This window comes from Argentina silus (assembly GCF_951799395.1).
Source record: "Argentina silus genome assembly, chromosome: 7".
Taxonomy (NCBI): Eukaryota; Metazoa; Chordata; class Actinopteri; order Argentiniformes; family Argentinidae; genus Argentina; species Argentina silus.
The window spans coordinates 10,491,691-10,512,463 of NC_139661.1; the positions used below are offsets into that span (position 1 = coordinate 10,491,691).

The window sequence follows — 20,773 nt, forward strand, 5'->3', positions numbered from 1 at the left end:
GTTCCTAATAAAGTGTTCAGTGAGTGTATACTGTACATAAAATAAAATGTCTGCTAAATGCTATAAAATGAAAATCACAAAAGAAACTCAAATGTGTTCCCTTTTTAATCGAATTGGAAAACGATTTGAATTTCTGTGGTTTCTGTATTAGTAAATAGTGGTACTGTATTGAATAACACTGTCACCTGTCACGTCTACTCAATAGACTAATCATCCAATAAAAAAATAACATAAAGCACATTAGCAGTCCTTCTCTAAAAGTCTCTGGAGCTTTGTGGATCTACAGTAACAATACTATACACTAACCTCTCAATATGAGAATGGAAAGGTCTCCCTGTCTGTCATTCATAAATCAATACATGCATACCATTGATTGCATTGAAAAATCCATGGCAGAGCAAAAATTATTAAGCTAGATCACACCATGTAGCAGAAAGAATGTCAACATCTTAACGGTGCAATATGTATTCAAGTGTTCTAAAAGGCTTCCTAATGGTTGTAATGACTAATCGGTAGCGATCAAAGAATGAGATCCCTTCAAAGAAATATTTCATTTACACATGATCACTGTTTTGATCCCGAAAAGTGCTTTCTATAATGGAGTGTCCTACATGACATTCGGTTTGTATACAAACATGTTGTTACTGGCCAAGGGTATTTTAGGGGAGTGGACTCACAGATTTTCGCTTTTTTGTCTCTGGTGGTTGCCTCTTTGAATTATTATTATTATTAGGGAGGATGTTGTTGTTTGGAACTTCAAACTGAATTTCGCCACAGCGGCCAGAAGTGGTAGATTTCAGACTTATGCCCTGCTCCTTCAATCAAATAGAACTCTAATACAAAGGGCATTGGAATCAACAAGAAATCACTATTTCCTCCCCTGTGACTGAGGAGAGTATTTATAACCATGGCCTTTACCTGTGACATGTTTGAGAGAAAGAAAGGAAATCCTGAAAGAGGTTGGACTATCTATGCTTAGGTAACGTGCACATGTTGTACAGTTTCAGAGAGGGGAATGCATTGATAAACTATACCTGTCTGGTACCCCTTATGAAGGAATATTGAAATACATCTACAGGAGACGAATAGTCTGTGGTTGTTCAAACAAAAACTTAGCACAAGGCAGTTCTTTCAAGGATCTGAGTGTATATCAGGCTATAGAAGATGTTTACTATATTACTGTGAAACAACATGTCATTACAATGTTTTTACGAGGAAATCACACCATTAGTAGACTAGGCATGAGAGTGATAATAAGTGTGACACCTCAAATTGCCCACCTGATACATTTGCAGTGAGACATCGGTGTTAGACACTATCCATTCCCACAGGCTAAGTTTGAAAAACCATCGTACATGTCAAGCCAAGCTAAGAAAGTAATTACAGTAATTACTGTCCATATCATTGATTTTGAATACAAGGTTTTGCCCTCAGGCAGGAACTATAAGCTCCCACAATGCAAGATGACAAATAAAATCCATGTCAATTAAAGAACATTAATGGTGATAAAGCTCCGGAAGCAACAAGTTCTATATTTCTGGGCAAACATGCACACTGTGTATTGAGGACAACAAGGACAATCCTTCCATTTTTTATTAGAGCATATTAGAATAACTGAGATTCTAATCTGTTTCTCACCCCTTGTGTGTTGTTGTCTACGTTTGTTGCTCTGGGCTAGTAAATTATTCTCCTCACACCTTTGTGCCTGGGGTGTTCATTATATCTGATGCCTATGGCTATGTCTGAGACATCACAGTCAGAACAATGTGATTGTGTGGCTGTCCCTGCCATATCTAGTGGTGTACAACTCCAGGATTTTGGGAGTCAGCCCCGACTCAGACTCGTGCTTTAGGAGTCGATGGAGTTGACTCTTTCTCGACTCGGACTCCAAAATTGCAAATTGTCCAAAAATGACTAAAACTGCAATGTCACAGTATGTGCTTTAAAACAATTTGACTGGGCTAGTGATGCGTTGGGAGAAGAGTGCCATTCTCTACAAGACATTATCTACTGTTTTTGTCGTCTCAGACATGAATTAGCAGTGGACTTAGAAGTCACTCCAGCGGGAGTCGATTCTACTCCCTCTCAAAATTGGAGTAGACTCCAAAGAGTCGAGGGTTTACTATTTTGGGGTCGACTCCCCACCACTAGCCACATCCATCACTAGGAAAAAACAGGACATGAGCTTGTGGGATCATTGAGTACCCTTTGGTCAACAAATGTCTTGACAGACATTCATCTAAATCTTACAACTAAGCACTTTAATTATTACAACTAAGTAAATTTAATTAACCTATTCAACTATTTGTTAGAAAATAACGGCATGTCATGGCTGCCAACTGCAGATTACTCATTTTAATTAATATAATCTAGGAGAACACAGATCTGGATTGTTAAGGTAGCCGCATGGTACAGCCTTCTCACTCTTAGGAGGACCATAAGTCACAAAACACACAAAATACATACACACAAAGCAGACACTAGCCTCACTGTGCAATGGCCGTTGCTATGCAGCACTACATGGATTCCTGCCTATATACTTTCAATCAACACTTAAACCTCACACTCGCTGTTCTTCTCACTAGCCCCCACTCCAGGTGGTATAGACAGGGACAGTGTGTTTGAGCACGTAGGCGAAGAAAGAATTAACCTCTATTGATCATAAACATGCTGTTAATGCAGGATATTAATGCAACTGTCACATTGAATACACTCCTGGTCACCCAGGACATCACAGCTAGTCCTGGTGTCCGGAAATCACAGTAGTCCATTAATTCACAACCAATAGTAAATCCCTCCAACATATACAGAAATTTATTTGTATCGCTGGACTAAGTCTTTGAGGGGAAGCCTTGCAAGGTAAGCCTACTGGAAGAAGTGCACTGCATAGGGCATACATTTACATGTTACAAATGTAATAGAACTGCTTATTGAAGTAAATCAAAGTAAAACAAGTAGATTAAAAAGATAATATATGTATTGTTTAAATAACCTAATTGATTAGGAAAACATCTGAGACTATTTGAATAGTTAGCCTGAAATAGTTATGTAGGCTGTATGTTTAATCTACTGTAATACAGTCAGGTGGATTCTCCGGACCAAGACTCCTTATAAAAAAACACTATAGAAGAGCTGGTAGTACGTTTTGTCTTCATACAGTTGAGGGACAGTCGACCGACACCGCACAGATGGTTGCTCAGTGCTTTGGAAATTGGACCTTTAATTCTCTGGTTTTCAACTTGAGTGGACCTACAGTATCAACTCTGTCGCATACCTGTTGCCAACAACGCACACTGCAAGAGAGCGCTGCGTATATGTTGTACATTGTTATGCCTTTCAGACACAATGGCAGTATTATGCTAAAACATACTTTGAAGCAATGCAAGCTATCATGTAAACCCATTGAATAAGGTTCTATTGACAAAAGGTTATTCTGTATCAATGTTGTTGTTTTTTCATGCTGCATCCTTGTCTCACCTCAGTCGCGGGAAGCGTGGAACCTTGTTCACGTCAATGTGTTGAAGTTGACAATCACTGTCTCGCACCGATATTTGACTACGGCAGCTGCAAAGGTAAGGTTTACAGACATTTACATTAATACAGTCGAAAAGCTTTAGACGTGTATGTTGCCTGAAATCGAAAGGGGAATCCCTTAAAAACTAGGGTAGTCTGGGCAATTAGGACCAAATTAAGTTCTCTTTCTCTAGACTTCCCTCTATTCAGTGCCTGAATATGCTGTCTACTTTGTGCCCGTACAAAGTTCGGATCTTTATTTAATAAAACACAATTTGGACTTGTAAAGAAATAAGATAATCCTATGTCCCAGTGTCAAAATAAGAGATAAGAGCTCTCGATACAGTACAATGATAGTTAGTGGACGAACCATGATTTTAGACCTTTCTAACCATGAGTGTAGACAATTATTATTATATTTTCTGTGTCCGATTTTGATCTGAGGAAAAGGGAACGATGCTGTATATTATAACTAACAAACATTTGTGTTTGTGTTTTTTACATTTCACAATGTGCCTATATTGATGCAGATGGTTTTCGTCTATTGAGTTATCACATTGAATCATATAATACCATTTGTTGGAATGTTCTGCCCTGAATTTAGTTATTGAAGCATCATACATTATGTTTGCTTTGACCAAATTTTAGAACATCTAGTGATCCAGCCTGGACTATCTCAGAGTAAGAGGCTGTCTAGACCACCTGTTGATCTTTGGTGTAATGACGAGACAGAGAGGAAACATCCATATACCACATACTGTATCTTCCTGCCCAACAAGCGACAATGTGTGTATTCGTTACCATTGCAGCAGAGCCATCAATGTACATAAGAGTGCCTCAACAAGAGAAGGACACTCAGTTCAAAATAGGACATATCCATACATCACTTGTCACTGGACACTTTGTGCTTGAAGCATGACTAATCCATGTCACTAAAGCCAAGGCCTTTGAGGAAAACTCAGCATTGTAAGTGTAATCCTTTACAATGTGAGAAGGAATAGTGAGTCTGTCTGCTCTAGTGGTTTGAACTCTCTCTTGGGCAGCTTCCCTCTTATGAACACACTGAATGAGGATTAGGCAGATTGAAAAGACTTGCCGATATTACCACCCTCATTCATCCCAATGTTAATTGGAAAAACCATGTTTACAGTTTCTGCCTCAGTGCATCATTGCCTTTCAGGATTACAATGCACAATGCTCCCTGACAAGCTGGTCACAAAGATACACCTTTTTATTTTTTTTACTCCTCAAACTCACACCATCTGCATTTCTGTTCTTACTGTAATACCGTAATGAGTTTCTGTTTTAACAGTATGATCATACCTCGAGGTACATGCAGTCATGTAGAACGTTACTCTAATGAGGTTGTGACACAATGTGTTGGTTTTTGGCTGTTCAGGGCACAATAAATCTGTTGTTGTTAAGCAAAGCATGATTATACATTTGGAGGCTTGTTGAATTAAAGAGCATCTCTGCCTCACAGATGTGTCACTGCACAGTTTTGTCTGAGTGCTGAATTACTCATTTCCATCACAATTCAAAGCAAAAACTGAATGGATTTCTAGATTAATTACAGCCATTCAAATGACTAGACACATTTACTGTATGTGCTGTGTCAATACATGTTATGCACTCTTAATACAGAACATTTTCTAATCAAACATGCCTTTGTTTAGTGAAAAGTGAATGTGTTTTCTTGACAGATTTTCACTTCATACTCTACAGTGCACATCTTTAACTTATAAATTACATTGTATTTATACTGAGTTTAGTGGATCTACAGTCAATGTACACATTATACTAATTGAACAGCATACAGACATTGTATGTCAGACCGCTCAAAAATAAATGTTCTTCTCATGTGCTACTGAAATAGTTATGCGACATGAAAGGATAAGAGCATGGGTAAAGGCTCCAAAATGAGGTATTTGTATGGACCTGACCTGACCACACAAGATTACAGGAACCATGTGGAGTGATATAATATTGTATCGTCTCATTTGTGTATTATCTATTTAGGCACCTCTCTGACTCTCCAGTGCAACTTGCTTTGCCTGCTGGGATGGAGGGCAGTGGCAGTGGGTGGGCTGCAGAGATGGCCCTCCCGTGTGTAGCCAGTGCGGAGGGGAACAGCAGTGAGCCGGTCTTTGAGGTGGCGTTGCAGAATGGCTCCTCCAAACGCAGCCCTCAGTTTGTGGGGGTGGAGCTACTACAGTCCTTTAAGCTGCTCATCATCCCCTGCTATGCCCTGGTGGTGCTGGTGGGCGTGTTTGGAAACTACCTACTGCTCTACGTCATCTGCCACACCCGCAAGATGCACAATGTCACCAATTTCTTCATTGGCAACCTGGCCTTCTCTGACATGCTGATGTGTGCCACCTGTGTCCCCTTCACACTGGCGTATGCCTTCAACCCACGTGGCTGGGTCTTTGGCCGCTTCATGTGCTACCTGGTGTACCTCATCCAGCCGGTGACCGTCTATGTGTCTGTCTTCACTCTCACTGCTATTGGTGTAGACAGGTAAGCTAGGGTGGCTTTAGCTTCAACCTGGGGGTTGATTCACATTCATTCACATTAATTTACACTCATAGAAGGTCATTTTGGTGAAAGCTATTGGTTGACTTGATTGCATTTCCGTTCCCTTAATAATTTAGCTTGCATATACAGTACAAATGCCTTGATGATGTTTGGGTAGTTGTGTAATGAGTTATGGAATAATCAGGTGTAATCAAGGACTCCAACAGGAGGCACTTTAGAATAACGTAATGTATTCAGGCAGCATAATGTGACTGCTTTTCATAATGGGGCACAACTCAGAGATGATTCATACAGTACTGTACTGTATGTCAGTAACAGACTAAATCTGCAGCAGGAAAATTCACATGAAATTATTATGATTAGATGAAAAAGAGCACTCAAAACCGAAGGTATGAAATTACAAGTTTCATATTTTCAGGCTTGGAAACGACTGTTGTCTAACTTCTCCCACTTCTCCTCAGATACTATGCCACAGTGCACCCTCTGAAGAAGCGCATCTCTGTGTTGGCGTGTACCTACCTCCTGTCTGGGATCTGGTTGCTCTCCTGTGGGCTGGTGGCCCCGGCCGTGGCCCACACCTACCATGTGGAGTTCAAGAACGAGGGCTTCACCATCTGTGAGGAGTTCTGGATGGGCAAAGAGAGGGAGAGGCTGGCTTACGCCTACAGCACCCTCTTCATTACCTACGTCCTGCCTCTGTCTGCCCTCTGCATTTCTTACCTCTGCATCTCTGTCAAGCTGCGTAACTGTGTGGTGCCCGGCCACCGCACCCAGAGTCAGGCCGAGGTCCAGCGCACACGCAAACGCAAGACCTTCCGTCTGGTGACCCTGGTGGTGGCTGCCTTTGGGGTCTGTTGGATGCCCATCAGTGTGTTCAATGTGCTGCGTGACATCGACATTGACCTCATCCACAAGCGCTACTTCCTGCTTATCCAGCTGCTGTGCCACCTGTGTGCCATGAGCTCGTCCTGCTGTAACCCCTTCCTCTATGCCTGGCTACACGACCGCTTCCGTGCCGAGCTGCGCAAGATGTTCACTTGCCACCGCCGCATTGGTATCCCTGCCAACAACTGTGCCACAGCCAGTGTGGTATTGTGAAGCCCCTCAACCCACCCACACACTTGCCCTGAGCTAATAGCTCAGGGGTGCAAGGTCGCTCTCATCTGTACTGTACTTTAGATCACGGTGTATGTTAGATTACTATTGAGCTTTGTTTCAAGCATAAGAATACACATTATGGTACTATGTTCATTCTCCTAATAACTCAAGATTCGTGTCTGACCCTTTCTTCTGTAAAGCATCTATGTTTCCTGTGATTCATAAAGATTTGTCAATGTACAGTATGTAACAAGGTATAGACATGTTCAGTACAGTAATCATGCTGTTTCCTCATGTGCAGTGATGGTTGAATAATCATTTTTGTTTGGTGATTTGTATGTGCTTTATTCTTAAAGCCCTTTCTGGAACCTTCAGACAGTGGTTGACATGTACACAAGAAGAGCATCCAAGCTCTCTGAGCAAAGATGATATGACAAAGATAATTGAAATTGATTTCAAGAGTAAAAAATTAAATAGTTTTCATTTTAAGCGTTTCTAGGTTAAACACACAGCATTTGCAGACTAACTTTCTTTGGTTATGTGGTCCTGTTAGGACATCATGCATAAAATAAGGCAACTGTAAAACAATATGGGGAGATGTATGCACCGACTTCTATTGTAAAAAGCTGTGAATTAATTGTTCATGATTTTAATGCCCTTTTCAAATGTCACTTCATATCTATTAAAAACATCGAATTGTAATCAATAATGTATGGAGCTGTCTATTCCAAGTTTTTACTCCAAAAGAACATAAAAAAATAAAAAGATTTGTGAAAAGAAGAGTTGTTGCCATGGTCACACACATTCAGTACTGTTTTTGTCTCATCCTTCTGTATGGGTGGATTTGATGTATTCAATAGTGTACTTAGAGACACATCAAAGAGCACCAACTAAATGAGTAACCCCAGATAATAAGATCTATGACCCAGAGATGGAGTTGAAAACAAATTCACAAACACAAATCAATGGATACAAATAGTCCCTCTCCATTATGGGTTCAATGGTGAAGATAGACAAAAAATCAAGGAAGAATGGGACCCTTAATGAGTTATTTCACAAAATATTCCAACTGTGTTTCGTTAAATTCAATTTTGAACATGTTCTTATCAGTGAAGATTAAATGGAATCAGTGAAGATTAAATGGAACAAAGCCAGCAGCAGATTCTGAGAATTACTATTTGAGCAACCTGAATGATTCAAATGTAATTTAGTTCTCATGGGATTTGGTGACAACTGGATAGTTGACTTCTCATTGGTTTTGTAATGTGTTGATTTAATTTATGTATGTAACATTATAGGTATTTCTGTATAGCACACAAATACCTTCAATATCCTCTAGAGGTCAGGCAAGACTTATCACAGATACATTTTCAGCCATTCATTCATTACACTCTTCTGTGCTTTCAGTGTCAAGCAAACTTTGAGGAAAATGATGCATTTATTGAAAATGACCCAGCATAAGAACAATGGAAATAGATGTTAAGTTACTATTTCTAGGGAGTCATATTTAGTATCATCATCCCATGTGTCTACAATGAGTCCCATTTTGGTCTTTCCTTTAACATTCACACAAACAGTATTGCCAGAGATTTGCTCTCTCTAACCTGCGTCCTCTGTACTGCTAACACACGACAGTCACCAAAATACCTGATGGAAACCAGCTATGCCGTCGAAAAGCTAACAAATCGTTGGCACAAGTTGGGGTATTGCAACTTGAGGAGTGAGCTTACCATCTTTACATGGTTACATATGCATTTTACCCTGCAGTATTTCAATAGAATTCACAAACACCAGATTGCATGACGTGTCCTTTTATTTCAATTGAAAATATAAGATAAATGTGCAGACTGGCACCCTCTTTTGAAATTCTCCAATTTTACAACTAGTATCAATTTGGGACACAACAAATACATATCTTCTGATATTAAATTATACATTCAGCAGATCCATTAAGATTGAACTCCAGCCAATGTAAAAAAAGTACAACTGTCAAGAAATCCAGATTTACAGCAATCACAAAAGTACATTCTTAAGTGAAAATCATTGAAGGCACAATTCAGGACATTCTAATGGATTTTATATTACTAGGTATACGTCTTATTGCTATGACATTACTTGAAGGCATAGTAGCAGGATCCTTTCATCGTACACAGTAAATTACATTCAAATATTAAATTTATCATGGTATGGTGAGGATCATTTTTGCAACAGTACTAAACCACATTCATAATGCTTAATGTCATAATATTGGGAGATTTTTCTAAATTCTCTTTCTTTCGTACTATTGGTTAAACTTGCATAAATATTTTACATGATTATGTGCATTTAGTAAATTGCATATATTTGACGAGAAAAAGATTGTGCTCTGCACAGACAAGTGAGTACAAAGTCATTATATAGTAGTACGTAAAGCAATAATAAATACATAAAAGAAATATTAGTGACGCAAATCCACCCTATTACCTCAAACCTGGACTACATGGCTGACCTTTTCGATCAATCACTGGTTTTACAAAATGTTGGCCTTCTCCTTTTACACAGTGCCAGGTTCTCAGCAAATAACTAAAGGGAGATGGCAGCAATAAAGGGAGATGGCAGCACATTGGATACATTAAATTGAGGTAAGATCAAGATCAAGTAAGGAATGTGGAAGGATAAGCATTTCCTTTCAAACCCGTCTTGGGCCAGATTTAACAGGTTCGATAATGCTTCAACAAACAAAAAAGGACCACTGTGTGTCCAGGATGTCACCAGCTTTATGCAACATGGACGTAATGCTAGATGTCATGTACCATGCACCGCCCTAATCTTTATACACCCCATTCGGTATTTGATCAACTGTTGTGCTTGATTGACAACAGCAAGAATAGCGGCAGCCCCAAGGCACGTTATGAGAATAAAATAAAAAACAATGGCAAACATAATCCTACCAAAAACAACCAAGGAGGTGGTTAAGAACATCAGGTATACTGTACTCCTACACTTCTAACCAGAATCTTATAGTTGAAGTGCTAAGGCTTTGGAATGAGCACATACCTTAGTATAACAAATATAAGGTCACCGGATTGTAGGCAGCATGGAATGACTACAAAGCAAGGAACAGTGTATCAAATGAGATGGACACCAACAATATTCCAGTTCTATTCTGAATAATGAAGAAAGCTAAACCAGTTGTATAAATAAAGCACAAATCAACAACAAGAAAAAGGTCACATACAGTAATTTAGTATCAAAAGCAATTCCAGTACCTTAGTGTTTGAACAAAAGTAATTTATGTTCCAAAGTTTTTCAAATCATTTACATGATGTAGCCATGCAAGATCATTAGTTCATTATTTCTAGAAACAATTTCCAGCATTCTGAAACAAACCTAGTTAATGAGTCTCAGTCCGACTCTTGGAGAAAAAAAAAAGTGCATATGCTAGAAGGAAATAAGACCTTCAGAGATTATTTTATCCAACACACAGTGACAGCAATAGAAAACTACACAAACTGAAGTTGGAGCTTGAGTTGAAACCTTAATCTCTCCCTCTATCCCTAGCCCACTCCCTGCACCCTACAGGACTTGCTTGGCAGAGTCGAGGCTAGACAGGATGCTGGGCTGTTCCTCCATGACACGAACCAGCAGGTTGTCTATGTACTCCTCCAGCTCGACGATCTTGGTGTCTTTCTTGGAGAGCTCAGACTGCTGTTTCACCACCAGTGTGATCAGCTCCTCCTGTGTCAGCTGAGTGTATGGCCCACTATCCACTACTGTGCCTGTCAGCTAAGGAAATTGGGACAGTCACAGTGTCATATATCACATTCTGCTTTCATGGTGTTATGAGGGTTACATGCAGACACATTGAAGCCATCAAACTATACAAAGAGTGGATAGAAAATCTGGAGATTAAACTAACATGGCTGATTGGGCTAACTGCTTCATAGAGCTGTTACACATACAGTATCAACATGCTGTACCTTCATCTTCCCCAGTGTGCTCTCATGAGTCTTTAGCTCTCTCACTGCAGGGGTGCTGATGGGAGGCTGGCTCTCGGTGGAGCTCATAGGCTTCACTGGGTGAGGTCTGTAAAAAGAAGCATATATTACATATACAACACTGCATTTGGGGAGCATAGAAATGTGTCATGGCAGACAACAGGTTAGTTGGAATGAAGGAAAGAGAAAAACAGAGAAAACTAATTTGTTATGTGCTTCAAACTCTTAAGCTAGCTGCCTTTTCAGCCAATCCTCACTGCAAGCCAAGTATATATTTAGAATCATATAGGGGTGCACAGAAAAAACAATACTCTTTTCCCAACAGTTATCGTTTCATACCAACTTTCAACCAAAAGCACCATTATACCCTTTAACTTTTTGCAACAAAAATCTTACACTCAAAAAACACATACTGTGCTGTACAAGTATTAGAATTGTGAGGTCTAATTCCTCAAACAAATTTGAGTCATTTGAATGATGGCAATTTCACAACTCACTGTTTCATTCCAAACAGGGGAAAATCACTCATGTCCTGTAATACAATTTGCCACAGGTTGGTCGTACGTAGCCTCAGAGGGGTTCAGTCTCACCTGCGTGGAGTTGAGGCTGGCCCACCTCCATTGCTACTTATCACAGCGTGTGGCTGTACCTCAGGTGAGACCCAGGCCTGTAGTAGGCTCTTGCCCCCAGACAGAACCCCAGGCTGGGAGGTGGGTTCTGCCAACACTGACATGGGGGAGGAGGACAAGGCAAAAGGATCAGCTGCCAACTGTTCTTCCCTGGCTTGGATTTGCATCCTTGCTGTACCATAGAGATTACTCTGCCTTGTAGCATCCTGTTGTAGTTCCAGCTTGTGAGATCCAGTAGTTGTTAACATATGTGAATTATCTGAATTGGTGGGAGGCTGGGGAGCTCGTTTCTTCCTTTGTAAAGCGGGACTGTGCGTGTTTGAGTAATCTGTTTTTTTCTGCTCAAGTTGTTTTTCGGAGTCATTGTTGTTAAATCTGGAGAACGGGTCTGTTGGATTCTCTGGCATGAAAACCTTATCCAAGTCATCTGGTGTCATTCCCTGTTCTTCAACTTCCTCATCTTTCTGCATCCTCCCAGTAAACAGGTCATCAGGTCCACTATGGCTTTGTTCTGGTTGTGCCCATGAGTCCTCGGAGAGGGCCTCACCACTGGAGAAAGGGTCAGGTTCAGTAAACGTCTCTTGTTTTTTGTCAATGTCGCTCTCAGTGTTCTCTGCCATCACTGGACCACTCCTTCTCATGTCTAAAGTGTCAGTCACGGCTGCCCCCATCACTCGTATGTTCTCTTGCTCTTCAGTGGTAGACCCTGGTGATGTCAGCACAGGATCTGCTTCTCTCGCTGATTCATTTCTGACTGGATCTGCTTCTCTCGCTGGTTCTTTGCTGACTACTCTTTGTCTTGGTTTGGCTGTGGGAATCTCTTTGGGAATGTTGATTGTCATTCCTTTGTGGTCACCAGCATAACTTGAATCCCTATCTACTCGTGATGCAGGTTTCGGCTTTTCTGTTGGTAGTACAGATTTGCCATCATTGGCTGTAACAGCTGTGTGCAGCACCTTCTTTGCATTCTCCAGGGGTTTTGCTAAGGGAGATTTTTTGCTCGAAACAACAAGGTCTGTAGAACCCAAGGCAAAGGTATTGGGCTGCTCTACAGGTGGGTTAACCTGGACAGTGCTTCGATCTTGCCTTGTGTTGGAGACTGTCACTAGTCTAGGGGAAGCTGCAGCTACTGGTTTAGGGGGGGTGGGAGCCTGCATGCTGCTGGTCCCTACTTTTTTCCAAGAGGTAGTTTTAGCTTCCTGAAGTTGTGTCTGCTGTTGATTTAGGCGCCCTGCAGCCCTCTCTTGCATGGGGGAGGGTTTATCAATGTGTGGATGCTCTTTTGGACAATCCACACACATCTCTTCACCAATAAGTTGAGGTGGGTACTCCCTCTGTCTCTGATTCACCTCTGCGATGATATGGTCCCATCGAGTCTGCCCTTGTACTCCATGCCTCTTCTGAGGGAACAGGGAATCATAGTCTGGAAGAGGTAGAATAGGTCTTTTGCCAGATCCAGTCATTGCAGTGTCTTCTATGTTCTCAACCTCTCTAATAGGCACCAGATAGCTACTTGCAGCGGGTTTAGCAGAAGCACCTCTGGAAGCTGCCTGACTTTGTGGTTGCATCTGGTTGGGCATGTCATGATGTGCTCCATATGCAAGTTGGCGGTTTTCACTCTTGGTCGAAGCTGGGTAGATAGGTGGCAAAGGAGCTCTCCGCTTCTTTTCAGAAGCAGTTGTGAAGGATCCCTGGGTATCCAGGTTCTCAGTACTGCCATAGGGGGACTCTGAAGTGCTCCTCCTGGTTTTAGGGGGAGCCAGGGAGGAGTGAAGGTTGGAGAACATACCAGGGGACTCAGAGGGGACACTACAGAGGGAGGATTCAGTGGAGGACAGAGTGGGAGATTGCTGCCTATCGGAGTCTGAGTCAGTGGTTTCAGGCTTCAGAGATTCGACCAATCTGTCAGGGAGTGAAAACAAAAGCCTGAAGGGTCAGTGTCTGACCATCACATCATCCCAAAACTATGAGCCTGTCCACCACAGCTGAACTAACCAACACCTCTTGGAAGACTCACAATACTTGGCTATTTAATTCCATTAATATCTTATCAGGTTGACCTTTGGTCAATAACAATTCTTTCTTCATAAACATGTCATTCTCATAACTTCCTGATAGCCCTGAGTTATGAATCCAGAGAATTTTCTCTCTGATGTTCAAATGTTATTTCATTATTTCAAACTTAAGACACTTAAAATGTCAACCTCTAAAAACATACAGAAGGTATTCCCTGACATTCTTTCCTGCAAGGGTTAAGTCATCACACCTGATAAGGTCTTTATGATGGAATGAAGGGAATGCTCACAAAGTAGATTGTACAGATATAGTAGAGTTGAATGACACAGCTTAAACTATACTTGTTGTAAGTCGCTTTGGATAAAGGCGTCTTCTAAATGTCTAAAATGTAAATGTTAAACACAGTAAAGTTCTGTTAACCAACCATTTTTAGCAGGTATCACAAGGCCTATCGGATACAGCTTGCATCTTTCCTCTGCAAACTCACCACACGACTATCCACACTACAATGCTCTGGTAAAAGGATCAAACTTATATCTAAAATGCATACTCAATAAATCTTTATAGACTGTCAATAAAACTAACAATCTTCCTTTCTTAAAATGAATCATACTGTGGATGACGTAGAAGGAAAACATGAATCACTCACCATTTGGATACAATGATTAAAAATAACCCAAAACAAGAGATAGATGAGTGGAAAAACAAAGCCCTCAGCAGCCTAAGCAGACTGTCACAATGCTAGTTAGTCACCCTGTGTGAGCTCACTTCATCATTCCACAACCTGTCCTACATCATACCAACCACCCCGTCATACACACCCGCCCAGATTCCACACAGTAGACCAATCAGCACAGTGGCCAAACTGGCCAGACAGGTCCATCACGCGGCAGTTGTAATGCGAGATTCTGGCTATCGAAGCTCATGTTAGTCAATGTTATAAGAGCTTTAAGACAGAAAAGATGAACAAAGAGGAAACAGTTGGCTAATTGTTGCCAGTTTAGATTGAGAGACATGACATGGTCAGGTCAGACATGATGATCTGGTCAGACAGTGAATCTGGTCAGACAGTGAATCCTAAATAAATACCACCATATGAATCACTAATCCTCAACAACCATATGTAACTGAAAATAATAAACCCCTAAAGCGCTGGTGTTGGATAATAAGAAAGACAAATATTGATTTTAAGATTTAAGGAGAGTTACAAGCAGAGACGGATCAGGAGTAGATCAGTACAGCAGTTCAGGCAATGGTGTAGCATGATGAATATGGCTAAATGACTAGGGATAACAAGACAGTTAATGTGACTAAATGAGCCTCAATTCTCTTACAGCTGAATTCACAGGAGTGGAAACCACATCTACATGAACAATATGTAGCCCATTGTCAAAATGACACAGAAAATCACATTTGTTTAATGTTACCAGATATGTAATGAAGTGCATTGTGTATTCTAACCCCCCCAGCTGTTGTGCTGTGAGAAGGTTCATCAAAGCAGTGGGCTGAGATCTCAAGGCCCTTATATTAGACAAGTATATGAAGACAGGGCAATAAGACACCTACCTGGGCTTGACAGCAGACACTTTAGCAGTACGGTTGAGGAAGACCATGGCCGAGGGGTTTTGGGGGCTGCGGAGGGTCTTCTGGGGATCTGCCTTGCTCTCCTCAAAGGGCTTTGGTGGGTCTGGACTGAGGGAGATCTCCTCAAATGGGTTGGTGGAGTGGTGAGGGCTGGCAACCTCCAAATCTTTGGAAAAGCTACGGGGGGCTGGTTTGGGTGCCTCTTCCTTAGTGCTACTCGGCTGCACCTCCTCCTTCTTCTCATCCTTCTTTCTGATTATACCAAACAGAGAGGACAGCCTGTCAGTCATTGAGGCCTCCTCCTGTTGTTTCAGCTCCTCTGCTCTCCTAGCCTCCTCCTGCTGTCTCTGCTCGTCCTCCTCGAGCCTCTGACGCTCCTCCACCTCTAGTCTCCTCCGCTCTTCCTCCACCTCCTTCTGCTTCCTCCTCCTAGTTTCATCCTCCAGGAATCTTCTCCTCATCTCCTGCTCTTCCTGTTGCTTGCGTTCCTCTTCCTCCTCCTCTTCATGCAGTCTTTTGGCCTCTGCCCTGCGTCTCTCCTCAGTCTGTCTCCCCTCTTCCTCCTCCTGGTGGCGTTGCTGCTCCTGCAGAACCCTATCTGCAGGCTCACGCTTGTAGAGGGGGACAGAGGCGCCTTTGAGGGAGTCTACAGAGACATCAGAGTTGTGCCTGCGCACATCTTCCACAGAACCCTGGCCTGAGCTGTTGAGGCTGAGAGTGGATCCAGTCTTGGGCTCTGCCTCCTCTGCATAAACATGGCTCCCGTTGATGCACAGGCTGTTCTGATCGTTAGCACTCTGCTTGGATCGGCCCAGTAAGGAGAAAGGGCCCTGAGACACTTTGCTGTCATTGCTGCCAGTGCGCTTGTGAGTCAGGAACTTGAACTTCTTTTTAACTGTGGAGAAAGAGTGGAGGAAGATGTTATTGGAACCATGTCAATTATTATTACTCAACTACACAATGGAGAAAAGCCAAATGTGAAGGGCTTATAGGAGGGAGCTTACCTTCAGGAGAGTCCACATTGAGACCAGAAGAGCGACTGCTACTGAGGGAGGTGTTCTTCTCAGGGAGAGAACCCAGTGTGGACATTGACTGGGAGATGTTACGGTGCAAGTTAGATTTAGGCGCAAAGAGGGACTTGAGCTTGGATTTCTTCTTGGCCCCTGATTCAGAGTGGGTGTCCCCCTCACCTTCACTGTCTGTCAATACTTGGCTGACAGATGGTACAATTGCAGAGGCAGAGTCAGAGAAGCTGTCCTTTTTCTTCCCACGGACTTTGTCCTTTAGCTTGGCGATACGGGAGCGTGGCTTATCCTGCATTGAAAGGTCAAACATGCTGGCTGTTATGTTGTTCCTCATGAACTGTATATCCAACAGCACCTCTCCTCTGACCTTGTCCGCCTTCCCATTCTTATCCAGCAGTTTGAACCAACTAAAAATGACAAAAAGACAATAGGATAAAGTCAGAAAATTATCAGTATTATCTACTTAGTTTCATATCAATTGGCTGAATGACAGTGAACCAATAATGACTGTTCATTACGTTTTGTTAAAGAAAACTCCCTTGAATAGAAAAGGTGGTCAAACAAATTGACAAAAACAACAGCCTACATTCCATGATCGTCACAGCCCTACTTAAGACCTGAGACTGCTACCTGACAGGTACTGATGCTTGTTCCAGCACCCACTGGGAACATCAGGTCAACCACAGATAAAGCAGACAATTATAGCTTTGTTCTGGCTCTGCTCTGATCTCCTCCCTGTCCAACAAAATCAGCATTACTCTGCACAAAGGAAAGGTAAGAGTGTTCTGGAGAGCCCTTTGCATAATCATGACAAAACGAGCAATTATGCCCTGTAACACTGTGTGCATTTCTGTGATTGTAGAGACTGCCATTGTACAACAAAAGAGTGCTGCTCACATCTCTGGCGGTTGATTAGCAGACAGGTTGATCCAGTAACGTTATGCCAAGCTTCACTGTGAGCTGAACTCTCAAGCTCTTTATTGATACACTATGCTTTGAGGAGGGGCTGTGTTTACCTTCAGGATACTAGTACGGGTGTGAACCACCTGGTTAAATAGATAACGTCATTATTGAATTTCAGGTTTAAGGTTTTACAGTCAACTAGGACAAGGAGGAGAATATCCAGAGGGTCAGAATTGTGACAGATAAGCAGGATCTAATATCACACATTCCTCCTGGATGACCTCATACTTCCATAGAAATGAAGGCTTGAGAAAACCACCATGAACAAATAAACTGCCCCGGGGCATGAAGAGCGACTGCTCAAATGTTACTCATTAGACCTGTAGCAGCTCTGCCTACCCTCTTCCAGGCCTAGGTCTTTATCAGACATTAGGCTATGTAGGCCTAGCCTAGATCATGTAAAGTTCTGCACTACAACACACAAATGCGTAAAAACTAAAATCCAGACAGGATCCTCCGGGAAATATGCATGGGAGTAAACCTGCATTCCATGAAGCCTAGCAGACCAGTAGGGAAGCCTTCTAAGAGGTGTAATTAAAGCTGCACTTCAGGCATTCCTTAGCTCTCACTCTATATGGGCTATGCCAAGTCAAACAGCAACTATTAACTGCACATTGTTCATGTGTGTCCCATTTTTCAAGAGAAAGTTTCCTATATAAACGTAGGCCTCCTTTCTGTAGCACTAGTCTGAACATGGGTTCACGAAGGAGAAGTTAAAGGAAACAACGAGTTAACATGGCACACACGATGGTGTTGACAGAGAAACAAAACCTCGCCCCTGATACGAGAGTAAAGGACGGTCCTGTTGGACCAGCTCTCTCAGTGAGGCAAAGTGGTGCAATCACTTCCCCATGCAATATAATGATTAACATGTGATGACTCATTCAGCTAAACATGTTGATGTTTGGTGTCTTTGGGAGAAGGAAGAAGCTTTATTCTATATATTGATAGGCTATAGCCTAAACATCTACTACTTAAACCTAGACACGTTTTTTTTCGTCTCGTGCTGAGAAAACATTCAGCTCCATTGCGATGACAAAGTGCTCCAATGCAGGAGAACCTAGTACCTAACTTCAATGTCAAACCCTGACATATCAGTATTACACTGAAGTAGGGCAGTAATCTAACACCTACACAATGGGAAAACAGCAACACCCGATAGCCTTTCCTCTGTGAGAGAAAAGGAGTTAGAAAGAGCAAGTGCAAGGGGGAGAGGGTAAAAGAGACATGTTAAGAGAGAAAGGTACAAGGCAGTATGAACCATGTTATAAAAGCTGTTGTACAAACTGACTGAGTAAACACTAGATAAGATTCCAGATAAGAGAGTACAGTCAACATGTGAATGAGGTAACTTAAGTACTGTACAAAGGCTGCCCTTGAAACAGCCAATAGTGAGAAAGCATTGGACAACAGTGGTTACAACCATGACTAGTCACTGCATGCCCTCTCAACCTATTCAGAGAGACAAATCAAATGAGGGTGTGTATAATTTGCTTCAATTCATCTTGAAAAACAGTTTGTTTTGTTTTTAGCTCGCTACACCCATTATATTACATAATTGTTTGTGTGTCTGTCCCAGCCCTAGTCATTAAACACAGAGTTGGGTGTGATTAAGAACTCTGCTTTAAATAACCTAGGCCTGGAAGAAAATGGGGAATGCCAGGAATGTGAGTGATATTCCTCCAGTCCTTATGAGATATAGAGCCGGTCCAGCTGGGAAGACCAGATAGGCTTCACTAATGAGGTGGAATTCCCCATACTGTCTGCTAATCAGAGCTGTTTGTTTCAAGAGAAAATACTGTATTTACTGCCTATAGCTACAATCATCTCTGCATTAACACTCCTGTGATTTTGACAATGGTTTGGCTACTGACTTTTTTTTTTATCAGTCCAAGTAAAAATGACGAAAGTATTTCTTCCGTAAGAGTCATCACTGACAAAAAAACATTATACTGTAAATTCAAGATAATAACCCTACCTGAGAATTTGGTAGTATAAGCATTACAATCAGGGTTGGTGTGAATTCCTTTCCGGAAATTAATTGAATTGCAATTTGGTAATTCAAAAAAGGGCAATCATTTTCAATTACTTTTAATACATTGGACACATCTGAATATCTGGTTATACTGTATAACCAGACAATAGTCACCAACTCAACTGTGTTTTTTACATTCTACTGTAAATTGAAAATAAAAAGCTTTGGAATTGGGGTTTCAAAACACTTCCTGAATTGAATTGAAAAGGAATTCGCCTCGACCCTGGTGACGATGTAAAACGAGTTACTCACTCAGTTTTTTTTCGGGATTTGTTGTCGTGTAGATCCAGAAGGTTTATCACAGCTTGTCCTAGGAGCTTGTCCAGTCCGACCTGAGCACGGTGCATTACAATGATATGAAGTGTGCAGCGTTCAGCATTGCCATGGTGGAAGAGTGGCAAGTCAAACGTTGCCTCTTCCTTCCATACCGGTGCGACACATTTCTCGGCAACAGAAGTGGAAAACTTGTCTTTGGCCACCTGCATGATGGCATAGGCATCATTGGTTCCATTCTTGCCCTTAATCCGCAAATTCCGAGCTTGGAACACGGTTACCTGTATACTTGTGGGATACCACTGCTGGCTTTGATCAGCCAAAGACATTTTCAAAGCTTTGGCAAACAGCTACTCAGACTGATTTTACAATTATAGTTTAAGAATTATAACTCAACGCCTTTATATCCACTTCGAGCGACTGAGCAAGACTGCTATCTCTAGCTTGCCGTCTGTTTGACGACTCAGGCAGGGTGGCAACGTTAGCCTGTCCGTGATGTCGTAACACACTCCTCCCCAGTTTACTCTTTAGCCGAATAGCTACTACACTACTAGTAGGCCTTCACGCCGACAAACCAGCACGAGCGATAGAAAACCAGCTTGCAGCAGACTACACTTTCTCATAAGATCAATTAGCTAACTACCACAGGTGCAAGTAATATATTTGGTTAACTAGCGTTATGTTAGCATTCAAGGTAGCTCTCTAGCTAGCTAGCTCAAATATCGTTCCCACAAAAATCTGAAAGTATCATCATCAGTTATTTTGCTATAAACGTAAATAATACTCTACTTGCTAATAACAAATGTGTGAAATAACTACATCCTTTTTCATAGCATACTATCGGGCTATTGCCAAGCTTCCCTTCCCACCCGATCAGATTACTGATTTTGTTGAACGATAAACTTCCTCATCAACAAGGGTCGTTCCTGCCCATAACCACAGACATTCCTCTCTGATTGGCTATAATGTGCGTCAATAACTTCAATGCCCTCTGTTATTGGACAGCGGCGCTGTTGCCAAAGTAACGACAGTTGCAAGCCAAGACATCGCCATAGAAAAAAATAAACAGAATTCTATAGAATGAATTATATTTCTATGGTGGTGTTCATTTATTTGCGCCTC

The 20,773-nt window shown here is 41.7% G+C and overlaps 2 protein-coding genes across 3 annotated transcripts; one reads left to right on the forward strand and one right to left on the reverse strand.

Annotated features, from left to right (window-relative positions):
• Positions 1-5,575: 5,575 nt before the first annotated feature.
• prlhr2a (prolactin releasing hormone receptor 2a) lies at positions 5,576-7,149 on the forward strand (the record flags this gene model as incomplete). Its single annotated transcript, XM_083672711.1, has 2 exons — positions 5,576-6,033; positions 6,513-7,149. 2 exons carry the CDS (start codon positions 5,576-5,578, stop codon positions 7,147-7,149), a joined length of 1,095 nt encoding a protein of 364 aa, XP_083528837.1.
• Positions 7,150-8,944: 1,795 nt separating this feature from the next.
• On the reverse strand, positions 8,945-20,507 carry rab11fip1a (RAB11 family interacting protein 1 (class I) a). Of its 2 annotated transcripts, XM_083673671.1 has the most exons (6): positions 19,631-20,507; positions 16,360-16,787; positions 15,338-16,250; positions 11,717-13,657; positions 11,109-11,214; positions 8,945-10,914 (listed from the first exon to the last, which is right to left on the reverse strand). In XM_083673671.1, the coding sequence occupies exons 1-6, from the start codon at positions 19,978-19,980 to the stop codon at positions 10,705-10,707; spliced, it is 3,948 nt and encodes a 1,315-aa protein (XP_083529797.1). In that variant the 5' UTR covers positions 19,981-20,507; the 3' UTR covers positions 8,945-10,704. The 2 variants fall into 2 exon arrangements, with proteins under 2 accessions (XP_083529797.1, XP_083529798.1); XM_083673672.1 differs by lacking the exon at positions 11,717-13,657.
• Positions 20,508-20,773: the final 266 nt, after the last annotated feature.